We start from the raw sequence: 26,572 nt of genomic DNA, 5'->3' as shown, positions 1-26,572 counted from the left end.
GCTGATGTCCACATTTTTCACCAGGTGTCCTGGTTTTGGTGGACACTTTATTCATTTTCTCCCGATCATAAAAGTGCTTGTAAAATACTTAGCAATTTACCTCTTAAAAATCCTCTCGGTTCTCAATAACTGAGAGATTTTTACATTTTATAGTTGACTGCTTGTGGTCTAGGTTACTGGCACCGCTGCTGTCTATCAGAGGTGGCCAGTTGCCTAGGCAAGGAGAGCAGCACTTACAGGCTATCTGCTATAGAGCTTGCAAGCGCTAATCTGAAGCTTGACGGATCCAGCATCATTGTGCATACGGTTCAAAGGCGTTATAATTTTGTTCGTACAAACTGTTAATCATTCAGGAGCGCAGTGCTCCCCCAGCAAGCAGGAAGCTGGTCGGCAGGTGAGCGGTGGGATCCTGATCAGCCATTATTAGAACAACCCCTTTAATAGCAACAGTCTACAGCTGTATACAGATTGGCCCTCTAGTGGTGAAAGTGATCACAATTATTTTGACATATTGACCATTTATTGTTCCTTTTTTAAGTTTAAATAAATAGTCAAATTTATATAATTAAACTGGTAGGAAAACCTAAAAATTCTGCTTAAAATTTTCAACTTTTTTTTTGCAGAAACTGTACAGACAAGCACTTGAAGAATCCAAGGCAAAGGGATATGATCTCCGTTCAGATGCCATCCAGATAAAGGCAGCTAGAGCCTCCAGAGACATCGCCAGTGACGTAGGTTTTTTTTAAATATATCCTTATGCTACAGTTTAAAATGGGTGGGTTTTATAGTTTATTTTACTATTCTATTTACTAATAAAAAAAAGACAATAACTAAATTAAGGAAAATACGTAATGATGCGTAGATAATAAAAAATTGAAAATTTACTCTTTTTATTCAGTACAAGTACAAAACTGCCTATAGGAAACAACAAGGACACCATGTCGGTTTCCGCAGCCTACGGGATGATCCTAAATCTGTATGGGCCATGCACGTGGCCAAGATCCAGAGTGAGAGAGAGTACAAGAAAGATTTCGATAAGTCAAAGACCAAATTTAACATGCCCGTGGATGAGCTTGGATTAATGTTGGCCAAGAAGTGCCAGATTTTGGTCAGCGACATTGACTACAAGAGACCGCTGCACCAGTGGACTTGTCTGCCAGACCAAAATGATGTGGTCCATGCCAGGAAAGTCTACGATATCCAGAGTGATGTGAGTATACAACTAGCACCAAAGCAGTATTATTACTGAATCATGAAAAAGTTAAGAATGGGGTCTCCACCGGACTCCTTTAGGATGATTTTCAGCATATCTCTGATGCTTGGAACCCAAGTCCTGAGCACTGTTTTCTAGGCACTGTATTTTAGTTGGGTATTACATCGGCATAGTTTTGTGCACTGTGTGAAGGCATTATTTAGTATTTATTATAAGTAGCAAATATCACAGCAGATTATGCATCATGTATTGTCTTTCCCTACAGAATTTGTACAAGTCTGATCTGCAGTGGCTGAAGGGGGTAGGCTGGGTCCCTATCGGTTCTCTGGAAGTCGAAAAGTCAAAGAAAGCCGGAGAAATTTTGAGTGAGAATAAATACAGGCAGCACCCAGCAACCCTTAAGTTCTCCAGCGTCACCGACTCTTTGGAACTCACACTGGCCAAAGCTAATGCCGATATAATGAACAAGGTAAATTCACATATAGATTGTAAGTGATAAAACTTGGTGAATGCATAGTTGTATACAGTCGAGAAAAAGTAATATCATTTTCTTTCTTAGAAACTCTACACTGGAGCCTGGGATAAGGACAAAACTTCCATTCACATCATGCCGGACACACCAGAAATTGAGCTGGGAAGACAGAACAAAATTAACTACAGCGTTGTAAGCAAATGTGCATTAGTAGCATGTGTATGTAGATGTATAATGGATGTAACGGTCCAGGGCTCCAGTATTGGGGCCACCATCATGAATGGAGCTGGTTTATTCTCCTGTCTCTAGGTTTTCCTTCCATAGTCAATGGATATATAAAATAAAGTTTAGTTTTACAATAATTGTTTAGTCTTTTGTAATCTGTACTGAACTAAATTGTCTCTTTCCTATGAAGAGTCAGTATAAGAAAGCTGTGGAAGACTCAAAGAAGAAGGGCTACGACTTGAGAGTTGACGCCATTTCCATCAAGGCGGCAAAAGCATCAAGGGATATTGCCAGTGATGTAAGTACGCAATGAAAAATGTCCTCAGAACAAACTTCGACACCGGGTAAAAATCATATATGATCACATTACGATCGCTGGAGTTTAATGGGGTTTTCTGAGACTTCAATATCAAATCACTTGGAATGTCCACCAGTCATCTGATTGAAGGGTGCATGGCACACCGGAAGTGGCACAATTTATTTTACGGCTCATGCCGACCCCAGTATTTTTAGTCCAAGTATGATCCAACAAAACATCGGATCACGCTCGGAACAATGTTATTCTATGGGATCTTCCATATGTCCGATTTTTTTTCCCTTGGATACAGTCTACCCGAAGAAAAAAATTGCTGCGTGACCGAGTTTGATCTAATATTTGGATCGTACTCGGCCATGTAAGTCAATAAGTGCGTGAAAAAAAACATCGCACTGCACTTTGATCACATCTGAGAGAATCCGATTTCCGTGGACTTACAGAATAGAGAAGATGGAGACATTTTTTTTCTCCATCCTCTCCTCATCTGAGAAAATCGGAGCACACTCATGACACTCTGATCAGAGTGTGTTTTTCGAAATCGTTCCGATTCTCTCGGATGAGAAAATCTATGGTCGCCTGCACCTTGCCTTATTGTGTAGAGGCCATGAATGATACTGCAGCTCTCTCCTACTCACATGAAGGGGATAAAGCCGCAATACCATCCACAGCCACTACACAGGGGACGGAGCTGTGCCATTTCCAGACCGCTGCAGCTCCTTCAATCAGCTGATCAGTGACCTCCATCAATCTTAGAATAGGCCATCAAGATGAGTCTTATTAAATTGCCTATAACTAGAGCGGTATCTACCATACACCAATATAATGAATACCCAGAATAAATGAATAATAAATATTCTTCACACCAATCTAAGTGCCAATTTGTTAATAATAATTTTTATTCATTTTCTCATTTAAACATGAAAACTAAAAACAGATAGGAAAAACAAACCATATAACAAATACATAATGCCCCGTATCTGTTTAATGTTCTCCCATACAGAACTTATTAAAGCCGATATAGGTATAATCCCAGCCATTTTTAGAGATTGAGAAACTGATATAATGCAGGACCTTGTAAGAAACCGCAGCACCATGGATATAATAATAATAATGAGTAAATACTCAAATCACTAAATAAAACATTAAATATTCTATATTGTCAGGAATTAAGGTACAGACAGATAAATCAAACTTCAATTTGACATTTACTGCATCACATATGCCAAGTAAAGGTATCAGGTCATGTGTCAAGATGAAGTTTGTTACATCAGTACTTACATAACATAGGGTATAAAGTGGCATTTGATGATTGACTTTTTCATTCTCGTTTCTTCAGTTCAAATACAAAATCGGATACCGCAAGCAACAAGGACACCACGTCGGCTTCCGCAGCCTGCAAGATGACCCGAAATCTGTGTGGGCCATGCATTTGGCCAAAATGCAGAGTGAAAGAGAGTATCATAAGGACTTTGAAAAGTGGAAAACGAAGTTTAACATGCCGGTGGATATGCTGGACATTGTGTTGGCCAAGAAATGCCAGACGTTGGTCAGCGACATTGACTACAAGAGGCCTCTGCACCAGTGGACATGTCTGCCAGACCAGAATGACGTGGTCCATGCCAGGAAGGTCTACGATATCCAGAGTGATGTGAGTACTGTCTTAAGACTAATATTACATGTAGGTGTCTTTTTAAAGAGGTTATCCAGGATAAAAAATAAGGGTCTGCCGAAGTTGTTAAAGTTTTCGGATGGCGGAGCATATGACACAACTCCACGGCTGAGAGCAACCACTGAAGGCTGTAACTGATCGGGGGATTATGGGGTACATTAACATGGGCAGTAATTCAACTCTACATTTTCCCACAAAATTTGTTACTTATGCTAAACACATTTTCTTCAATTTATTTTTTGGGCAGAACTTGTACAAAGCAGATCTGCAGTGGTTGAAAGGAATCGGATGGGTTCCAATTGGTTCTTTGGAGGTGGAGAAAAACAAAAGAGCGGGTGAGATTCTAAGTGATGCGAAGTACCGCCAGAAACCAAACACGGTGAAGTTTACCAGTGTGACAGACTCTCTTGAGTTGAATCTTGCAAAAGCCAATGCAGAAATAATGAATAAGGTGAGCTTTAAGAAAAGTTGTGTGTGCTAAGGATCTCCCCAAATAAAATACAAGCCATCTCGCGGATTTAATGGGTTTTATTAACTATGAGCAAAATTTTTGAGATTTGAATTTTCAAATTTTTCCTCAAATTTTGCTGCAAATTGAAAGTACTGCAATATGTGGTTAACATTCAGAGTTTCTGGATCTGTATCCAATCTCTTTAAAACTTTTTAATGCAAAATCGGCCTTAGTAATGTCAAAGTGACCTCAGCATACATAGCTATAGGTAAACGGATGGTAGCTGTTCTTCACTGCTGTCCTATTACATAGTATCAGTATACATTCATCAGTGTTTTGTGGCTTTCTCTCCCCTATCTTCATTGCTAAGCTGTGAGCTGTGATGTTTTCTCACTATCCACATTCATCGCAGAATGGCTGCTGCCTTCCTTGCCTCTGCTTTTATATAGGCTATGATAGTCGCTCCTCATTGACTGTAGTATCCCATGTGATGTGATGGTTTCAGGGCATTACGGCAAAGCCACCATGCTAGATCTAAGGTTATGTGAGACTTCTGTGGAAAATGCAATCTTCTGCAATAAGTAAAATTTTCATTCTAGGCACTTAGCGCGTATCACAAATTGTTCATATTTGCCAGATTCGGTGAGTTCATCAGAAATGTGTCATCAAAAAGGGCATGACTAAGGCCAGATGTAAAATGTTCTATTACGGATTCATACAGGATGGAGCCACAATGTGACCTTTTGCATGAGCCCTAATATGTGTAAGGCATTAGTTATAAATATCAAGAGGTTGTATAAAAAGATGTAAAAATGCTTAGGATGCGTCAAGGAGCTGCACTTGCCAGGGTGTGCGTATATTGGTTGCTGCTGAGTTAATTGTTATGTGATACAATTAAGAAAACACGGCGGTAATAATACAAATATTGATATTTTTTTCCTAGCGTCTGTACACCGACGCTTGGAACAAGGATAAGACGACGATCCATGTTATGCCAGACACTCCCGAGATCGAACTGGCAAAACAAAATCGTGTCAATTTCAGTGAGGTAAGCGATCCTCATGTGGGCATATCCTTTAGTAAATTACTTAAATTTGCTTTTAGCATGTGTATTGAAAATTTAAGTTCTGACTGTGTGTAGGTAAAAAATACTTGTGCAAAAGCACAAATATTTATGATCGCACAGCTATGGCGGCTCATCCATGTGGGTGGCTGTGCATGGCGCTGTAGCATCTCAGTCCAAGTCAAGTTGCCAAGTCATTTAGTTTTCCCAAGTCTAACTATTAATCTTCCTAATTTCTTCTTACAGAAACAGTACAGACTGGCCTTGGAGCAAAGTAAAAAGAAAGGTTATGATTTACGTGTCGATGCCATCTCAATTAAGGCGGCCAAAGCTTCGAGAGATATCATCAGTGATGTACGTTCTGATAAGTCTAAAAGTAGTTCTATATTTTATCAAACTTTCAGAAGTAATAGTAAAGCACAGAAAAAAAGTTAGAACCATCTATTGTGTAATATATTATTGCATTTTGTAACTTTTTTTTTTCATCCATAGTTCAAGTACAAGAAAGGATATCGTCAACAGCAAGGCCACCATGTTGGGTTCAGAAGCTTAGCGGATGATCCCAAATCTGTATGGGCCATGCATGTTGCCAAGATCCAGAGTGAACGAGAATACAAGAAAGATTTTGAGAAGTTGAAGACCAAGTACAACAGCCCCGTGGAAATGCTGTCAGTTGTTTTAGCCAAGAACTGCCAGAAATTAGTCAACGACGCTGAGTACCGCCATCGCCTTCACCAATGGACGTGTCTACCCGACCAGAATGACGTCATACAAGCAAGGAAAGCCTATGATCTCCAGAGTGATGTATGTGATATAACCTAGAAAAATATCTCTTTCTTAAGTGAAGAAAATATCTAAATACTGCATTTAATTCTCCTCCTAGGCTGTCTACAAATCAGATATGGAATGGCTCAGAGGCATTGGTTGGGTCCCCGTTGGTTCCTTGGACGTGGAGAAAGCAAAGAGGGCTTCAGTGATCCTGAGTGACAAGGCGTACCGTCAGAAACCGGACACCTTCAGGTTCACCTCTGTTCCTGACTCAATGGAATTGGTTCTTGCCAAGAGCAATGCTCAGATTATGAATAACGTAAGTCATTTACAGTGGGTCCAAACTCAAAATGATGAGTATTACAATGCAATTTTGCATTTTCTCTGATTTTCCATCAATCTTAAGGATGCATCATAGCCATGTGATCATTTATGAAATCTTTACCACCCTACAGCCCTACATAGCATGTTATTTAAAGGCCCCTATTTTTATTAGTAAAGTGGGCTAAGTGTGCGTGACCATTGGTGGGACCAACCACAAGCCTAATGTATATGTGGACTCCCAGCTCTCCCCTGATGGATGATGTTGGGGGAGAGAAAGATCCAGCTGGTTGGCGCTCCAACATCTGAACCTCTTGTTTTTCCCCGAGATAAGCTGACATCAGTGTTGTCTGTTAGCGCCTATTTCGTAGAGAACACAGGAGCGCTCAGTTGAGTTGTGTGTTAAGGTACCTACCTTCACACATAACGATATTGTTAACGATATCGTTGCTATTTGTGACGTAGCAACGATATCGTTAATGAAATTGTTATGTGTGACAGCGACCAACGATCAGGCCCCTGCTGGGAGATCGTTGGTCGCTGAATAAAGTCCAGAACTTTATTTGGTCGCTGGACTCCCGCTGACATCGCTGGATCGGCGTGTGTGACACCGATCCAGCGATGTCTTCACTGGTAACCAGGGTAAACATCGGGTAACTAAGCGCAGGGCCGCGCTTAGTAACCCGATGTTTACCCTGGTTACCATGCTAAAAGTAAAAAAAAACAAACACTACATACTTACCTACAGCCGTCTGTCCTCCAGCGCTGTGCTCTGCACTCCTCCTGTACTGTCTGTGAGCCGGAAAGCAGAGCGGTGATGTCACCGCTCTGCTTTCCGGCTCACAGACAGTACAGGAGGAGAGCAGAGAAGCAGAGCGCAGCGCTGGAGGACAGACAGCGGTAGGTAAGTATCTAGTGTTTGTTTTTTTTTACTTTTAGCATGGTAACCAGGGTAAACATCGGGTTACTAAGCGCGGCCCTGTGCTTAGTAACCCGATGTTTACCCTGGTTACCGGCATCGTTGGTCGCTGGAGAGCGGTCTGTGTGACAGCTCTCCAGCGACCAAACAGCGACGCTGCAGCGATCCGGATCGTTGTCGGTATCGCTGCAGCGTCGCTTAATGTGAAGGGGCCTTTACTCTGTATGGGGGAGCAATGTGTATATTCTTATTTAATGATTTTCACTTTGTACCCTGCTTTTTTTTTTTCAGCGCTTGTACACTGAAGCCTGGAATAACGATAAACGCACTATTCATGTCATGCCTGATACTCCGGAAATCTTGCTGGCTAAGGCCAATAAAATAAATGTCAGCAACGTAAGTACTACATCACCTAGGTGACAGAATCCTATATATTATGAGTAGTAGTAGTTTTAGATATAACAGCTGCTTATTCTTCCTTCAGAAATTATATACCCAAGGATGGGACAAGACAAAGATGAAAGGATATGACTTGAAAGCTGACGCCATTGCGATCAAGGCTGCCAGAGCTTCCAGAGATATAGCTAGTGACGTAAGTTAAAGTATGGATGTAGGGACCTGTTGAAGCGCAAGCACAGCGTGAAACGATCGTCGTCCTGACCCCCCCCTGCTCACACGAGCTACGGCTCATTCAACTCCGGCCATGGATTTTTAACAAGTTGTATCTATTAATAAAGTACGAATCACGGTGAAGACTGGTGAGTGCCCTCATTTCTTGTATTGGATCGTATTGAACACTGTTTTTTCTGAGGAGCACCCGAAGTCAGGATTCGTTGGAGTTGTGCTTCTATTTGTCGGATCTGTTGACACAGCCTGTCAGATGTTTTAAGCCATCGAGGATAGTGCCGCTCGGCGTGTTGTTTCTCCGGCTCTTGTTGTATTTTAAAGTATGGATGTGTTGTGTAAGTTTATAATCCTAAAGGGTTACTCTCAACAGTTCTCCTATGATTAGGCGGTAACTCTCTAATCGGTGGGGGTCCAGTTACTGGGACATTCACCAATAACAAAACCCGGGCTCTGAAATTTCCTGTTTGAATGAAGCAAAGTCAGCGCATGCGCACCACTGCTCCGCTCATCCTCTGATTGTGGATAGGTGGTAACTTTCTGAATGGTGGGGTCTGACTGCTGGAAAACTCACTGATCACGAGAACTAGACTTTGAAATGCCCTATTGGAATGAACTGGAGACCGCATGTGCGTCACTGCTCCGTTCATTATTAAGGGGACTGAGGATAGTGGTACCTTTCTGATCGGTGCAGTCTGGCCACTGTAAAACTAATATCTGAATTGCTCTATTGGAATAAAGCAAAGGCTGCACATGTGCACCACTGCTCCGTTCATTTTCTGTTGGACTGTGAATAGGTGGCAACTTTCTGATTTGTGAAGTCTGACCCCTGGCAAACTCTCCAATCACAAGAACTAGGCTCTAAAATGCTGTGTTGGAATGAATTGGAGACTGCATGCGCATCGCTGCTCCATGTATTCTCATGAGTATTGTGGATAGTGCTAACTTTGAGATTGGCGAGGTTTCACCACTGGGAAACTTGCTGATCAGGAGAATTAGGCTCTAAAATACCCTATTGGAATGACTCAGAGACTATACATATGCACCTCTCCTAAATTCATTCTCTTTGGGACTGGATATGTGTTAACTTTTTTTATTGGAGGATTGTGACCACTGGGAAACTCACTGATCACAAGAATGAGGCTCTAAAATGCCCCCATTAGAATTAATCAGAGACAGTTCATCGCTGATTTGTTCATTCTCTAGGGGACTGTGGATAGCAGAAATGTTCCAATCGGTGGGTCTAGGAAACTCACCGGTCACAAGAATTAGGCTCTGAAATGTCCCATTGGAATGAAGAGGGGGCTGCGCATGCGCACCACTGCTCCATTCATTTTCTATGAGTCTGTCGAAAAGTGATAACTTTTAATGTTGGGTATAAGGGTATAATTCTTTAAACTTACACCAAAAGCATATACTAGAACCCTTTTCCGTAACCTACCTAAATTAGTAAAATTAGTAGATAAGTCTTCAACAATGAAAGAAAAAAAAAAAAAAAAAAATATATATATATATATATATATATATATATATATATATTATATTTATATATTTCATATTTATTATTTTACAAGGTTGGAAAAGCTCTTGAAGAAATCAATATTTTTGAAGATAAGTTTTCAGCAAATTACAATTTATTTCTATTTTTTATTTTTTGCACATTTTTTTCTTTTTAGTTTAAATACAAAATAGGATATCGCAAGCAGCAAGGCCACCATGTTGGGTTCAGAAGCTTAGCGGATGATCCTAAATCTGTATGGGCCATGCATGTTGCCAAGATCCAGAGTGACAGAGAGTACAAGAAGGATTTCGAGAAGTTAAAGACAAAGTACAACAGCCCAGTGGAAATGCTGTCCGTGGTTTTGGCCAAGAACTGCCAGAAATTAGTCAACGATGCTGAGTACCGCCATCGCCTTCATCAATGGACGTGTCTACCCGACCAGAATGACGTCATACAAGCAAGGAAAGCCTATGACCTGCGTAGTGATGTGAGTTTTACATCCTGCCAGTAGTAAAAAGTCAGACGGGAGAATGTCATAAATTAGGAGCTTGAAAGATTTAGAATTTCTTGCACAAACAAATGGCGATTATAGATGAGAAAACTTTGGAACTGTCCTTGCTTAAAGGTTATGACTACCTATGGGGATGTATATGGATTCCTATGAGTATATATGAATATTTTTAATTAAGTGCAAGTTTTCAGGCTAAAATAATATAAAATAATGGGGCAAATTTAATATAGAATGCGTCTCGACATTGGCGGGAAAATGCAAATTGTCATAATCAGTAATAGACCTGTTTTAAATAAGGTTTGCCATTCGCTGTAATAAGGGGCATGATTTTGCAAGGATGAGTATGACTTGGCTGTAAAGGGATATGGTTTAATACATATTATTACATGCCTGACAATGGATTGTCCATAAATTGTAGTCTGTATCCAACGGCAACCATTAGTCTTTTGAAATAAGGTAAGCCGACGCAATTTGATTCATAAAGGAAAAATCAAAAATTGTTACTTAAATCAATAAAATCTTTAAGGCGAATGTACTAATTGCAATATTCTTTTTAGTGGATCTATAAATCCGACATGGAATGGATCCGCGGCTGTGGCTGGATTCCTAATGACTCCCTGGAAGTGAACAAAGTAAAGAAAGCTCAAGAAATCCTAAGTGAGCATCGGTACCGTCAGCATCCCGACACCATCAAATTCACCAGCGTCGTGGATTCTCCAGAGATCGTTTTGGCCAAAGCCAATGCTCTGCAGCTCAGCGGCGTGAGTCTTGTCATGTTTATTTCTTCATTTTTGTGCTCTTTGTTTATTTCTTATAAAGACTAAGTTCAATGACTCGTGGTTTAATTTTTTTTATTAGAGCCTGTACCAAGATGCCTGGAATAAAGAGAAGGTGCACTTCAGCCTGCCGGCAGATACACCAGGGATGGTCCAAGCCAAGCTCAACGCTGTCCAAATTAGCAACGTGAGTACAACCCAGTTATAAAGGTACAAAGAGAATAAGAACAATAATATAAAAATAATGGAGTTACTCTGCTAAAAAAAAAGGTTGTTAAACAATATAAAACGTTGCAAACCTTGGAACCCAAGGGTTAGATTCTAAGAGAGGAAATGGGGCAAATGCCCCTGAGATGTCTATCGGCTACATCTAACTAAAGGCCCCTGAGCTTGATAATCTGGAAACTGAGAACTGACTGGTACTGTTATTTGTGCAGTGTATGGCGGTATCATTAGTGCTCTTAAGGCACTCTGTTGAGTGCTGTAGTGGCATAATTTTATATGCTGTATGTTGCTAATATTTGGGCATAGTAGTTGCAATATTTTGTATATCATATGGTGGTATTGTTTGGGCACTATAGTGGCATCATATTGTACACTGTATGATAGTATTATTTGGGCACTGTAGCAGCAATATTTATTATATTATACGGAGGTGTTATTCGGACATTGCAGTGGTATGGTGATATTATTTATGCACCGTAGTAAGCTTATTTTGAATGCTGTATGGTGTTATTATTTAGGCACTGTAGTGTCCTTATTTTGTATACTGTATGGTGGTATTATTTGGACACTGTAGTGAGATTATTTTGTATACAGCATAGAAGTATTATTTGGCCACTATAGTGACAATATTTAGAATAATATATGCTGGTGTTACTTGGACACTGCAATGGCATCATTTTGTATGCTGTATGGTAGTGTATTATTTGGGTAGCATAGTGGCATCATTTTGTATGCTGTATGGTAGTGTATTATTTGGGTAACATAGTGGCATCATTTTGTAAGACATTACTATTTGGTCACTTTAGTGTCATTATTTTATAACTTGTATGATGGTATTTTGGCAATGTATGGCAAATATTTAGTATACTACATGGAAATGTTATTTGGACATTGTAGTGTTATGGTGGTATTATTTTGTTCACTATAGTGAGATTATTTTGGAGACACTATGGTGCTAATATTTAGGCACTGTAGTGGCATAATTTTCTATTCTTTACAGTGGTATTATTCTGGCATAATTTTGTATGTTACATGGTGGTATTATTTGCACACAGTGATGTCATTATTTTGTATCTTGCATGGCGGCATTATTTGGGCACTGTAGAGGCATTATTTTGTGTACTATGTGGTAGTATTTTTTGTGTACCATATTCTGATTATTTTGTATGGTGGTCCTTTTTGGCCACTGTAGTGGCAACATTTTGTATACTGTATGATAGTATTGAACACTACATGGGACCTTTATTTTGTGTTATTACGGTATATCATCTATAATATGATTAACACACAGCAGCTGAACACATCTGGATCCAGTTTCTGACCTCCAGTAGTTTATCTCTCTTTAATACCAGAAACGCAACCCACACCAAGTTTGGATCAGTGGCCTCCATAACGCCCATCTTGCCTTGTCAAAATTATATAAAAATATATATTTTTTCTATTTTATTTTTTTTTACCTCCAGGAAGCAAATAAAAATGTAACATATTGCAGTTGAGCACCTTCACATGTGTAGAGATTGCTTATTTTTGGTTCATTTACATGTAATTTTTTTGCACTTTACAATAAGCTTTGTCACTTTAACTGAAGTTTTTGATTTGCAGAAACAATACCAGTTGGCCTGGGATAACACTAAGAAGAAAGGATATGACCTCAGAGCTGATGCTATTGCAATCAAGTCCGCCAAAGCATCAAGAGATATCGCTAGTGATGTAAGCACTAAAAAAAAGAGAATTTATATACCCTTTTCTATATTTATGGGAATCGTACTTTCCACTCTATAGAAATACCGACGCTTGAGTTATGTATTTTTTTCCACAGTTCAAATACAAAATAGGATATCGCAAACAGCAAGGCCACCATGTTGGGTTCAAAAGCTTAGCGGATGATCCCAAATCTGTATGGGCCATGCATGTTGCCAAGATCCAGAGTGAACGAGAATACAAGAAAGAGTTTGAGAAGTTGAAGACCAAGTACAACAGCCCCGTGGAAATGCTGTCTGTGGTTTTGGCCAAGAACTGCCAGAAATTAGTCAACGACATTGAATACCGTCATCGCCTTCACCAATGGACTTGTCTACCCGACCAGAATGACGTCATCCAGGCCAAGAAGGCCTATGATCTCCAGAGTGATGTATGTTGTGTTACAGTCATAACTCTTGTCACACAGACTCCCACTTATCAAAACTTTTGACTTTTCTCGAAGACATATGAAAAGATTTTTTTGAAAGTGTAGCTAAACTTTAAGTCCAAGTTTTGATGTGATCAAATTTATTTGATGTTATTATTGACTTGCTCTCGATATCCTCCATGATGACGGCATTTCATCCACAGGCGGTCTACAAATCTGACTTGGAATGGATCCGTGGCTGCGGTTGGATTCCAAATGACTCTCTTGAGGTCAACAAAGTAAAGAAGGCTCAAGAAATCTTAAGTGAGCGTCAGTACCGTCAGCATCCAGACACCCTCAAATTCACCAGTGTTGTGGATTCTCCTGGAATCGTCTTGGCTAAGGCCAATGCTCTTCAGATCAGCGATGTGAGTGATATTGTTTGACATTGGTTTCATTACAAATCCTAAAGATACAGAAATATATTCTATGGACAGGTGAATGTCGACTTCATGTCACTTTCTGCCGATGGATTATTACATAATTATCTCATGTTTCCATACTGGAAATAATTCCATATTTTTTTTAATTGGTGTGTTCCTTTACTTCTCCATTGGGAATTTCTATATTATCAGTAAGATATTGTGTTTGAATTAAGATGTATGTATTTTGTTTCAAATGTACAGCGTATATACAGAGATGCATGGGATCAAGAGAAAACTAAATTCAGCCTCCCTTCAGACACTCCATTGATGGTCCAATCCAAGGTCAATGCAGAAACCATCAGCGATGTAAGTCAATCTTTGACATAAGAATTCAGAATAAAACCAGAGATGTTGAAGTAGATGAACAAAAATGTGACATTATTTTTTATTTTACAGAGATTGTACAGGAAGGAATGGGATAAAGTCAAGAAGGCCATTGACATGAAAGCAGATGCCATCTCTATCCGCAGTGCCAGGGCCTCAAGAGACATTGCTAGTGATGTAAGCATTATATCACAACTTATATTATCGCATGTTTTACGTACTGCAATTCAATGATTTCCTCCCTAGGCCCCCTAAATGGTCTCACATGAAGTCTTTATCCTCTACTAAACGCCAAATTAAATAGTAAAGGAGTCACTCAAATAGTTCATAGGTGTTTTGGGGGTGAAATAAATTAAAAATATTACACCACATTAGTATTTCTTGAAATTAAGTATTAAATATATTTATATATTATTATTATTATATAATACAAAATATTTTTTTTTCTGATTCTAGTACAAATATAAATTTGCTTTTGAGAAACAAAAGGGTCACTACATTGGCGCTCCCACAGCCAAGGATGATCCTAAGCTAATGTGGTTGATCAATTCCGGCAAGCTTCCAAGTGACTTGATATACAAGCGTGATTATCAGAAGACCAAGACCAAGATTAACTTACCAGTAGATATGGTGTCCATTGTGACAGCTAAGCAGGGCCAAGCCGCTGCCACTGAGATCGATTATCGCCAGTACCTGCACAAGTGGACTTGTCACCCTGACCAGAATGATTGCATCCAGGCCAAGAAAGCTTATGAATTGCAAAGTGATGTAAGTATATGAATGCTCAATCCATTCAATACCGTTTTTTTTTACTATAGGAAGTTTTCCAACTGCCAGAGGTAAGTATGACTATGTATTAGTCACTACCTTGGAACAAAAGCATTTAATATTTATACTGCCATATCCTTCTCTCCTCTGGTAACATTTATCTGGAGAAGGTAAAGAGGTCCCAAAACATATTAGATGCTTAGTAGGTATTGTCAGTTTCAGCAAACTTTACTCCAAGGTGTATGGAGTTCTTTAGTGTTTCAAACCCTACTCCCACCCTACCTCATTTGGGCAAAGAGGGTCAAATATAGAAAATCAAAAGTAATATTTTGCATTTAGTTATAGACCAACAAAGTAAAAAGAAAATTCAAAATGGCAATATTATAGTTATAATTTTTCATTATAACAGTTAATGTAATTAAAAAAATCTCAGTCTTGTTTGAATGCCAAATGATGACTAACCAAATTACCAAGTACTTTATCAATCTAAATTACATTTAGACCAAAAATTCACACCAGTGCGCATGCAGAGACATTGAGATGGATTGCAGCATGTAGAGCAGGTCTTTGTCCCTCTACGGGAAGTGGGAGACAGGTCTTTGTGTCTCTACAGGAACTGGGGATGAGTCAGGGTGGGTCCTTATGTCTCTACAGGAAGTGTGGGCATGTCAGGGTGGATCTTTGCATCTCTACAGGAAGTGGGGCAGGTCTTTGTCTCTCTAGAGAAAGAGGGGACAGGTCTTTGTGTCTCTTTTGGAAGTGGGGGAAAGTCTTTTATGTCTCTACAAGAAGTGGAATGGGTTGTAGTGGGTCTTGGTGTCTCTAGAAGAAGTGGAGCAGGTCTTTTGCTCTCTATAAGAAGTAGAGGCGCGTGTTAGTGTGTTTACATGAAATGGAGTGTGTCTTTGTGTCTCTACAGGAAGTGGGGGCAGGTCTTTGTCTCTCTAGAGAAAGAGGGGACAGGTCTTTGTGTCTCTTTTGGAAGTGAGGGAAGGTCTTTGTGTCTCTACAAGAAGTGGAGTGGGTTGTAGTGGGTCTTGGTGTCTCTAGAAGAAGTGGAGCAGGTCTTTTGCTCTCCATAAGAAGTAGAGGCGCCTGTTAGTGTGTCTACATGAAATGGAGCAGGTCTTTGTGTCTCTACAGGAAGTGGGGGTGAGTCTTGTGTCCCTACAGTAAGGGGTTGGAGCTTTGTGTCTCTACAGGAAGTGGGGCATGTTTTTGTCTCTGTACAGGAAGTTGAAGCAGATCTTTGTCTCTCTACAGGAAACGGTGAGGGCCTTTGTGTCTATACAGAAAGTGGGGTGCATCAGAGAAGGTCTTTGTGTCGCTACTAGAAGTTGGTCAGGTCTTTGTCTCTCTACAGGAAGTAGAGACAGGTATTTGTGTGTCTGCAGGAAGTGGGGCGGATCTTTGAGTCTCTACAGTAAGTGGAAGCAGGTGTTTGTCTACTGGAAATGAGGATGAGTCATGGTCTCTCTGCAGGAAGTGGGGGAGGGTCTTTGTGTTTCTACAGGAAGTGAGGGTAGGTCAGAGTGGGTCTTTGTGACTCTACAAGAAGTGGGGCAGGTCTTTGTTTCTCTACAGGAAATAGGAGTGGGTTTAGTATGTGTACAAAAAGTGGGGCGGGTCTTTGTGTCTCTATAGTAAGTGGGGGTAGGTCTTTGTATCTCTGCATTAAGTGGGGACATGTACAGGAAATGCAAGCAGGTCTTTGTCTCTCTACAGGAAATAGGGATGGGTCTTCCAATGGGAAATACAGACAGAAATTTGCCTTTCTAATGGTTTGTGGACAGGTCTTTGCTTTTATACTGGGGCAAGAGTGGGTCTTTGTCTCTCTGTCCTTGCACTCCTCTCTGTCAGTTGTCTTACTGACATAACAGAGAAGGTGGGTTTTGAGTTCTTTGCAAAAAGGTCATTGTAGAGAACAGAAGTAATGCATGTAGGAAAGGTACGAAAAGAAAGTTACAGTTCCTATAGTGTTAGCAGAATTCTGATGATGAGGATCCATCCACTGAAAAGAGTGTATAGCAAAGTACTTAAACTTAGAATTGTGAATATTTTAGACTGGTCTGTGTACTAAAAGCCATTTTACCTGGTTTTGAGGATTGAAGTCAACAAGATCATGCTTTTACATAACTTTATTAATTCATACTCAATATTTCCAAATAAGTAAACCAGATCCCATTTCCATAAGCTTCATATTCAAGAGATGTATCCCAAGTAAAGTATCTTACTCTCTGTTGCTCTAGGCTGTCTATAAATCGGATATGGAATGGATTCGAGGATGTGGTTGGATACCAACTGATTCAATCGAAGTTAAGAAAGTGAAAAATGCTCAAGACATCTTGAACGATCGCCTTTACCGTCAACCAGCCAGCAGCTTGAAGTTCACCAGCATTGTGGACCTTCCCGCTGTAGTCCTGTCAAAGATCAATGCTGACCAAATCAGTGCTGTATGTTGAATATTTGGCTTCATTTTACTTATCGAAGACAGTCATGGAAAATATTAGAATTACTGACTTTATTTCTTTTATGTCTAAAGGCCAAATATAAAGAGGCTTGGGAACAAGACAAGAGAACCATACACGTCATGCCGGATACTCCTGAGATTTTGCTGTCAAAGTTTAATTCTCAAAATGTCAGCAATGTAAGTGTCTATGTGGCTTTTGTGGCTACATTTTTTAAGTTGTCAGAGTAAAATTTAGAGTAATCTCACAGTAACAGCCAAAGCAATTAGCCTTCGAAAAGTTCTTTGGTCTGATGTTCAGCAAGCATTGAAAGGATGCAATAATACGAGGAGCCAACATCATATTCCAAAGTTCTGCTCCATCTCAAGGCACAAAAACAGCCTCAAAGAAGTTCTTAAAGGGAATGTTTTATAAAAAAAAATGGCCTACTGTTAATATCAGGACTTTACATTTATATTTTAGCAATTCTTCTCACATTTTACATTTTAGATGTTTTTTTTTTTCATTTTCCATATCACTATCTATATTTAAAAATGAGGAGTCTTGAAAATTTCTCACTGGTCACTAGGCTTTATACTAGACTCACACTTCCTTCTTGTATAGAGAGACTTTTAAGCATTCTCAGTATCACAAAATGCATGATTAAAATGAAAGATAACACAGCCATGTACAGTAAGATTAATCATTTGCAGTAGGTGATGTCACAGCTCATCTTCTCCCCCTTCTGTGCAATAACTGATGACACCTCTATATACAGTAGATCGCACAGGATCCACCATTCACAATAGGTGATATCACAGCTCATCTCCTCCTCCTGTACAATGACTGATAACACCTCTATATGCAGTGGATAATACAGGATCCACCATTCACAATAGCTGATATCACAGCTCACCTCCTCCTCCTGTACAATGACTGATAACACCTCTATATACAGTAGATAACACAGGATCCACCATTCAGAATAGCTGATGTCACAGCTCACCTCCTCCTCCTGTACAATGACTGATAACATCTCTATATACAGTAGATAACACAGGATCCACCATTCACAATAGGTGATATCACAGCTCACCTCCTCCTCCTCCTGTATACAATGACGATAACACAGGATCCAACATTCACAATAGGTGATGTCACAGCTCAACTCCTCCTCCTGTACAATGACTGATAACACCTCTATATACAGTAGATAACACAGGATCCACCATTCACAATAGATGATGTCACAGCTCACCTCCTCCTCCTGTACAATGACTGATAACACCTCTATATACAGTAGATAACACCGGATCCAACATTCACAATAGCTGATGTCACAGCTCCCCTCAAAATGATCTATACTCAAGATAAGGCTTCTTTGTAAGAAAATAGAATCTAAGTCAATCTATTGCTGAAAATTTCCATTTGAAGAACAGGAAGTTGGAGAATAATATTAGACAAAGTTATTAGCATGAAATTTGCAAGATTTTTATAGCGCTATGAAAAATAATAAAATGTTAAAAATACAGTGGGGCAAAAAAGTATTTAGTCAGTCAGCAATAGTGCAAGTTCCACCACTTAAAAAGATGAGAGGCGTCTGTAATTTACATCATAGGTAGACCTCAACTATGGGAGACAAACTGAGAAAAAAAAATCCAGAAAATCACATTGTCTGTTTTTTTTATCATTTTATTTGCATATTATGGTGGAAAATAAGTATTTGGTCAGAAACAAAATTTCATCTCAACACTTTGTAATATATCCTTTGTTGGCAATGACAGAGGTCAAACGTTTTCTGTAAGTCTTCACAAGGTTGCCACACACTGTTGTTGGTATGTTGGCCCATTTCTCCATGCAGATCTCCTCTAGAGCAGTGATGTTTTTGGCTTTTCGCTTGGCAACACGGACTTTCAACTCCCTCCAAAGGTTTTCTATAGGGTTGAGATCTGGAGACTGGCTAGGCCACTCCAGGACCTTGAAATGCTTCTTACGAAGCCACTCCTTCGTTGCCCTGGCGGTGTGCTTTGGATCATTGTCATGTTGAAAGACCCAGCCACGTTTCATCTTCAATGCCCTTGCTGATGGAAGGAGGTTTGCACTCAAAATCTCACGATACATGGCCCCATTCATTCTTTCATGTACCCGGATCAGTCGTCCTCGCCCCTTTGCAGAGAAACAGCCCCAAAGCATGATGTTTCCACCACCATGCTTTACAGTAGGTATGGTGTTTGATGGATGCAACTCAGTATTCTTTTTCCTCCAAACACGACAAGTTGTGTTTCTACCAAACAGTTCCAGTTTGGTTTCATCAGACCATAGGACATTCTCCCAAAACTCCTCTGGATCATCCAAATGCTCTCTAGCAAACATCAGATGGGCCCAGACATGTACTGGCTTAAGCAGTGGGACACGTCTGGCACTGCAGGATCTGAGTCCATGGTGGCGTAGTGTGTTACTTATGGTAGGCCTTGTTACATTGGTCCCAGCTCTCTGCAGTTCATTCACTAGGTCCCCCCGCGTGGTTCTGGGATTTTTGCTCACCGTTCTTGTGATCATTCTGACCCCACGGGGTGGGATTTTGCGTGGAGCCCCAGATCGAGGGAGATTATCAGTGGTCTTTGTATGTCTTCCATTTTCTAATTATTGCTCCCACTGTTGATTTCTTCACTCCAAGCTGGTTGGCTATTGCAGATTCAGTCTTCCCAGCCTGGTGCAGGGCTACAATTTTGTTTCTGGTGTCCTTTGACAGCTCTTTGGTCTTCACCATAGTGGAGTTTGGAGTCAGACTGTTTGAGGGTGTGCACAGGTGTCTTTTTATACTGATAACAAGTTTAAACAGGTGCCATTACTACAGGTAATGAGTGGAGGAAAGAGGAGACTCTTAAAGAAGAAGTTACAGGTCTGTGAGAGCCAGAAATCTTGATTGTTTGTTTCTGACCAAATACTTATTTTCCACCATAATATGCAAATAAAATGTTAAAAAAACAGACAATGTGATTTTCTGGATTTTTTTTTCTCAGTTTGTCTCCCATAGTTGAGGTCTACCTATGATGTAAATTACAGACGCCTCTCATCTTTTTAAGTGGTGGAACTTGCACTATTGTTGACTGACTAAATACTTTTTTGCCCCACTGTACATTTAAAAAGAAATTGTACTTTCAACAAACTTCGTACAAATCAATAGTGCAAGCAAATGTGCAAAACTTAGTAATATACATCATTAGATAAATCTACTTTGCCCACTTAAAAGCCACTTTTTCCTCTCCTTTCTGCCTTCTGAACTTATTATCCACTCTCAAAAACAAACAGCTTAACTCTGTCTTGCTCAAACAAGACTGACTCCCAGGCCACTGTGCTGCCAGATTACACAGCTTATTTATTCTATGGTGATGAGAGGAGTAAAGTGAGAGAACAGGCAGTTGGAGACACAGAAAGATCATGCTGAGCTTTCTAACAAGTTACCACAGAGCTGGGTTCACATCTTCACTGCTAAGTACTGCTGTATAATGTCCTTTATATATCTGTACGTGTGATAAGGAATGAAGATATGGAATTCTTCTCTTTGCGCTGTGTCTGGGAGACATCATAGCAGCTAATTTCCACCCACTAGCTGAGAGTCAACTGCAGATTAGAGGAAAGAGCATGCAGAGGAGAAAACTGGTGAAAAATGCAGGTTACAATCACAAAATGGCCAAAAATTGTGTTTTTCCTCATGTACACGTTTCCTGTTTCAGAAATTTTACAGAGAAGGCTGGGATAAGGTGAAAATGATTTATGACCTCAAGTCTGATGCAATAGCCATCAAAGCCGCCAAAGCCTCAAGAGAGATTGCAAGTGATGTGAGTGTTAAGTCCATTATTTCACATACTGAACTATTAAATTATTGTATACTAGATGGCAGCCCGATTCTAAAGAATCGGGAGTCTAGAATCCATATATACTTTATTTATTCAAATGTAAGAATAATACAATTAATAAATAATAGTAAGAAAGAACAAAAATAATAGGCAGTATATGGAGAAAACACCAAACAAAAGTTCAAAATTGGTGTGAAAATGTCACTGAACCACTTCACAACTAAATATATATAGTTTTGGTAAATGGTATTATCATTTTTTTGACGAAATTCGGCAGGAGCTTGAAGAGCAACGTCACTGGGCCCGCCTCCACGCAGTAGAAACTTGCTGTGAGGTAAAAATTCAAAAATCACACCAAAATGGCGGGCGGAGTGTGTCACAGTACGGCACGTTTCTGATTGGTCGCTCGCAGCAGGCGGCAACCAATCAGACACTGGACACTGTTGACGTCACTTATCTCCGGACATTAGCTCCGGACATTAGCTCCGGACATTAGCTCCGGACATTAGCTCCGGACATTAGCTCCGGACATTATCTCCGCACATTAGCTCCGGACATTAGCTCTGGACATTAGCTCCGGACAAAGCCACGGAAGTTGGCACAAATTGCAGGAAGTAGTATTCTAGGCAATTAATCTCCGGACATTAGCTCCGGACATTAGCTCCGGACATTAGCTCCGGACAAAGCCACGGAAGTTGGCACAAATTGCAGGAAGTAGTATTCTAGGCAATTATATATTAGATTTTTCACTATTTTTACATTTCCTCAGTCCAAGTATTTGCATTGTGAAATTCATGTTATATCTAGCTGATTCATAATTTTATCAATGTCCCTGTTTTTATTGACGCCTACAGTATAAATACAAGTTAGCCCACGAGAAGCAGAAGGGTCACTACGTAGGAACGCCCACGGCTCACGATGACAACAAGTTGGCCTGGTATTTGAAGGCATCTAAACTTCCCAGTGACCTGTTATACAAGAAAGACTTTGAGAAATCAAAGACCAAGTTGAACCTACCTGCAGATATGGTGTCCATAGTTCAGGCCAAGCTATGTCAGACTTTGGTTAGTGACATTGATTACAAGCGCTTCTTGCACCAATGGACATGTCTGCCAGATCAGAATGACGTCATTCAAGCTAGAAAGGCCTACGACCTCCAGAGTGATGTAAGTTTACTATTTCGGAGTTGTTTGATGGGAATATGTTTTATGTCATCAGCAATGACTAGGAGTTAACAGACAGAACAATGTTCACAAACTAATAAAGTTCCCAGAAAACATTCAGTCCCCTCCCCAAGAGAACAAATGAGAAGGAAACTCGATTTTTAGCAAATTCTTGTGTGCATAGTATTGATATATTGTCTTATCTAAGACTCCAATACTACAGAAGAGACCATTCTTTAAAGAAAATGAGATGACTGCTCATCGTGGCTCAGTCTAGAAAGTAAAGCTGTAAAGTGATCTGCAGAAAAACATAAAATGTTATCCTATTGTGTGTGTCCACTGAGCAAACTGCAATATTTCAGGATCTTCAGAGATGTTGGATTTGCACCAGCCAATAGTATGTATTTATATTCCCCTTTACTTGCAGGCTCTGTACAAGTCAGACCTGGAGTGGCTCCGTGGAATTGGTTGGTTCCCAGATGGGTCTCAAGATGTTAAGAAGGTTAAGTTTGCCCAAGACATTATAAGCGAGGTACAGAGAATTCTTCTTTGTTAATATTTCATGAAATAATAGAAATGCCTGAGAGATTGATGTATGCTCCCCAATTCTTTTTATTTGCAGAAGAAGTATAGAACTAAACCAGACACTATCAAGTTTACAGCCGTCAGTGACAGAGTGGATTATGTCACAGCTAAGCAAAGTGCTGATATCCTGAGCGATGTAAGTATTTTTCAAAACGATGGTTACAAGGGGATTTTTCTTGTTTTGTTTTTGTTTTACTTTCATTTTTAATGTTTTCTAACTTTATTTAGTAATATATTGTATTGAGAGTCAGTTCTCTGGCTCCATAATCTAATCTGAGCATGAGAGGAGTCTGGGACTTGGCCTGGGCAGTGGCATTACTAGTTTTCCCAGTGTCACCTTACTATAATGTCACCAACCATTCCCAGATAACCTCATCTTTACACTATGATGTCACCAACCTTCCCCAAATAACGCCGCCTCCTTACACTCTGATGTCACCAGTCTTCCACAGATAACCAAGTCTCCTAACACGCCGATGTCACTAACCCTTCCCAGATAAACCCATCTCCTTATTCTAATGTCACCAACTCTTCCCACATAACCTCTTCTCCTTACTCTGATCTCACTAACCCTTACCCAGATAACTCTGTCTCCTTACTCTGTCACCAATCCTTCCCCAGATAACCCCATCTCCTTACTCTGATGTCACCAACCTTTCCCCAGATAAACCCATCTCCTTATTCTAATGTCACTAACCCTTCCCAGATAACCCCATCTCCTTACTCTGATCTCACTAAAGGTACCTTCACACATAACGATATCGTTAACATTATTGTTGCTTTTTGTGACGTAGCAACAATATCGTTAAGGAAATCGTTATGTGTGACAGCGACCAACGATCAGGCCCCTGCTGGGAGATCGTTGGTCGCTGAACAAAGTCCAGAACTTTATTTCGTCGCTGGACTCCCGTGGACATCGCTGGATCGGCGTGTGTGACACCGATCCAGCGATGTCTTCACTGGTAACCAGGGTAAACATCGGGTAACTAAGCGCAGGGCCGCGCTTAGTAACCCGATGTTTACCCTGGTTACCAGCGTAAAATAAAAAAAAAAAAAACACTACATACTTACCTACCGCTGTCTGTCCCCGGCGCTCTGCTTCTCTGCACTCCTCCTGCTCTGGCTGTGAGCGTCGGTCAGCCGGAAAGCAGAGCGGTGATGTCACCACTCTGCTTTCCGGCCGCTGTGCTCACAGCCAGTACAGGAGGAGTGCAGAGAAGCAGAGCGCCGGGGACAGACAGCGGTAGGTAAGTATGTAGTGTTTGTTTTTTTTTACTTTTACGCTGGTAACCAGGGTAAACATGTTTACCCTGGTTACCCGGGGGCTTCGGGATCGTTGGTCGCTGGAGAGCTGTCTGTGTGACAGCTCTCCAGCGACCAAACAGCGACGCTGCAGCGATCCGGATCGTTGTCGGTATCGCTGCAGCGTCGCTTAATGTGAAGGGGCCTTTAATGTCACTAACCTTTCCCAGATAACCCCATCTCCTTACTATAATCTAACCAACCTTTCCCCAGATAACCCCATCTCCTTACTCCAATGTCACCAACACTTCCCAGATAACCCCATCTCCTTACTCTGATCTAACCAACCCTTCCCAGATAACCCCATCCCTAAACTTTGATCTCACCAGTCCTCCTTAATATTCCCATTCACTTACTTGATTTTCACCAGTCTTCCCCAGATAACCCAAATCCCACCTCTAATCCGTTTGTGCTCACTATACTTCTCTCTTTTTGCTATATCTAAAACATTATATTAGACAGATTTACAATTTGTTGTTTCAGTCTATAACTTTACGTTGTACTAGTTTGTAAATTATCCAGTTTAACTTACCATGTGTGGATTTCTTTTCAGATTAAGTATCACGAAGCTTGGAACAACATTAAGACAAAATACACAGCACTGACCGATACTCCGCTGCTGATAACTGCAAAAGAGGCGGCCAAGAACGTCAATAATGTACGTGTTTATCTTTCTATATGTCTAATTTCAGATCACAACGAAAGTAATTTTCATAATTTATTTCCTTCTATTCTAGAAATTGTACACAGAAGGCTGGGACAACATTAAGGCAACTGGTTACCTATTACCCCATGACGCAGTACAAATAGCACATTCCAAAAAAAGCAGCATTGCTCAGAGCGAGGTAATCCCTTCCGTTGCCTCTTCAATATGTGAATTAATACCATCAAGCACAAGTTATTGAATAAAAGTATCAGAATAATTATCAGCCATTTTTATGTACATTGCATTATGGAGATCCATGCAGAAATTAGTCTATAGAACATTTTTCTGGGCAAAATTGCAAAATTTTCGACATTACATGTTATTTTCATTTATGCATTTAAGTGTTTTCCATGGCTTGATTCAGGTTAGTGAGGCCCCCAGCTATGGGACTAAGACTCCATATGACCCTTATTGCAACCACATATAGCAGAGGGGACCATGATTGCAAGAGACCCTTGCCATAGGACTTTCAAAAATAGCCATTGCTTTACATACCATTCCCCCTTTACAGAAAAGCTCACTAGGCCACATATATATCACAAAAAGAGCACCTTGTAAACTGCAAGCTACAATTAGAAGCCAAAAGCCAGTGGTATAATTTGAAGTTTGTGAACCCCAATGCAAAGTCTCCAACTGGGCCCCCCTTTAATAGTATTAACTTTATCAAATGGGACAAAGAGACCATTTGGGCCCGCTAAGGGTAATTGGCTAGGTAGTTACACCCCTGACAAAATCTCTTTTGCACCCATAGGACCAACATTTCTCTCAATTAGGGTGTAAAGTTTTGGAAGACAAGCCTAGGCAGCTCGGAAGGTTTGTAGTGGTGGCTCTGGGGTAAATGGCTTCTGTGCTCCTCCATTAAATTCGACCCTGATATTTACTACTTGCAGGGGTGACCTGCATGAGAGATCCTCTTAGGAATAATAAAAAATGGAGCCCTCTCCCAGTTTACATTCACATCACACTCCAACAGTAAGAAAAAAAAAAGTTCTTTTGGCAAAAAGAAGGATATATTGATCGTAAGGTTGGTGTATCGCCACCTCGTCCAACACCCATAGTGAGAGGATAGGCAAAGGGAGATGGTACTATTGTATCTGAAAATGTATGCTACTACAATACTTAACCTGTTCATTTATATTCTTGATATTTTTGTTTAGCTGAAGTATAAAGCTGAACACATCAAACAGAGAGGTCACTACGTTGGTGTTCCAAATGCCGATGCCGATCCCAAACTAAAATGGTTCAAACACGCCAACCTGATACAAAATGATAGAGAATACAAAAAGATTTATGAGAAGAGCAAGTCGAAAATTCATATTCCTCATGACATGGTATCACTCGAAACAGCCAAGCAAGGACAGAGCTTGGCCAGTGGTATTGACTATCGTCATTACCTTCACCAGTGGACATGCCACCCTGACCAGAACGACTGTATACAAGCCAGGAAGGCTTATGACCTGCAGAGTGATGTGAGTTATGAAGGCTTTCTAAAACATGTTATTTTGCCCTTTATTCCTTAACAAATACTTATCACATTGTTTCTTACTCTAGAGTGTCTACAAATCTGACCTGGAATGGATTCGTGGTTGCGGATGGGTTCCATTAGACTCCGTAGAGCACCAGAAAGTGAGGAAAGCTCAAGAACTGGTTAATGAGGTGCGTATGAATGGTTACAGTGAGTCCTGTGTTATAGTAGATTACACATAATCCACCTTTCACAATAGGAGATGTCACAGCTCACCTCCTCCTCCTGTACAATGATTAATAACAC

General features: G+C 40.3%; 1 protein-coding gene across 21 annotated transcripts in view; it reads left to right on the top strand.

Moving 5' to 3' along the window:
• Positions 1 to 26,572, top strand: part of NEB (nebulin) — a 171,601-nt gene that overhangs the window by 64,770 nt on the left and 80,259 nt on the right. For all 21 annotated transcript variants that reach the window (XM_069732932.1, XM_069732915.1, XM_069732914.1 and 18 more), the window contains 32 exons: positions 624 to 731; positions 899 to 1,210; positions 1,479 to 1,682; positions 1,773 to 1,877; positions 2,101 to 2,208; positions 3,563 to 3,874; positions 4,143 to 4,346; positions 5,290 to 5,394; positions 5,656 to 5,763; positions 5,902 to 6,213; positions 6,293 to 6,496; positions 7,709 to 7,813; positions 7,902 to 8,009; positions 9,718 to 10,029; positions 10,611 to 10,814; positions 10,912 to 11,016; positions 12,657 to 12,764; positions 12,874 to 13,185; positions 13,386 to 13,589; positions 13,848 to 13,952; positions 14,043 to 14,147; positions 14,427 to 14,738; positions 16,988 to 17,191; positions 17,281 to 17,385; positions 20,923 to 21,027; positions 21,900 to 22,211; positions 22,636 to 22,740; positions 22,831 to 22,929; positions 24,649 to 24,753; positions 24,833 to 24,940; positions 25,959 to 26,270; positions 26,353 to 26,457. In XM_069732932.1, the coding sequence (XP_069589033.1) occupies positions 624 to 731; positions 899 to 1,210; positions 1,479 to 1,682; positions 1,773 to 1,877; positions 2,101 to 2,208; positions 3,563 to 3,874; positions 4,143 to 4,346; positions 5,290 to 5,394; positions 5,656 to 5,763; positions 5,902 to 6,213; positions 6,293 to 6,496; positions 7,709 to 7,813; positions 7,902 to 8,009; positions 9,718 to 10,029; positions 10,611 to 10,814; positions 10,912 to 11,016; positions 12,657 to 12,764; positions 12,874 to 13,185; positions 13,386 to 13,589; positions 13,848 to 13,952; positions 14,043 to 14,147; positions 14,427 to 14,738; positions 16,988 to 17,191; positions 17,281 to 17,385; positions 20,923 to 21,027; positions 21,900 to 22,211; positions 22,636 to 22,740; positions 22,831 to 22,929; positions 24,649 to 24,753; positions 24,833 to 24,940; positions 25,959 to 26,270; positions 26,353 to 26,457 (5,622 nt within the window). The remainder of the gene's footprint in view (positions 1 to 623; positions 732 to 898; positions 1,211 to 1,478; positions 1,683 to 1,772; positions 1,878 to 2,100; positions 2,209 to 3,562; positions 3,875 to 4,142; positions 4,347 to 5,289; positions 5,395 to 5,655; positions 5,764 to 5,901; positions 6,214 to 6,292; positions 6,497 to 7,708; positions 7,814 to 7,901; positions 8,010 to 9,717; positions 10,030 to 10,610; positions 10,815 to 10,911; positions 11,017 to 12,656; positions 12,765 to 12,873; positions 13,186 to 13,385; positions 13,590 to 13,847; positions 13,953 to 14,042; positions 14,148 to 14,426; positions 14,739 to 16,987; positions 17,192 to 17,280; positions 17,386 to 20,922; positions 21,028 to 21,899; positions 22,212 to 22,635; positions 22,741 to 22,830; positions 22,930 to 24,648; positions 24,754 to 24,832; positions 24,941 to 25,958; positions 26,271 to 26,352; positions 26,458 to 26,572) is intronic.

Source organism: Ranitomeya imitator, chromosome 7 (genome assembly GCF_032444005.1).
Source record: "Ranitomeya imitator isolate aRanImi1 chromosome 7, aRanImi1.pri, whole genome shotgun sequence".
Lineage (NCBI taxonomy): Eukaryota > Metazoa > Chordata > Amphibia > Anura > Dendrobatidae > Ranitomeya > Ranitomeya imitator.
Note: the sequence above shows the minus strand (reverse complement) of the source record. Positions and strands in the feature narration are given on the sequence as shown.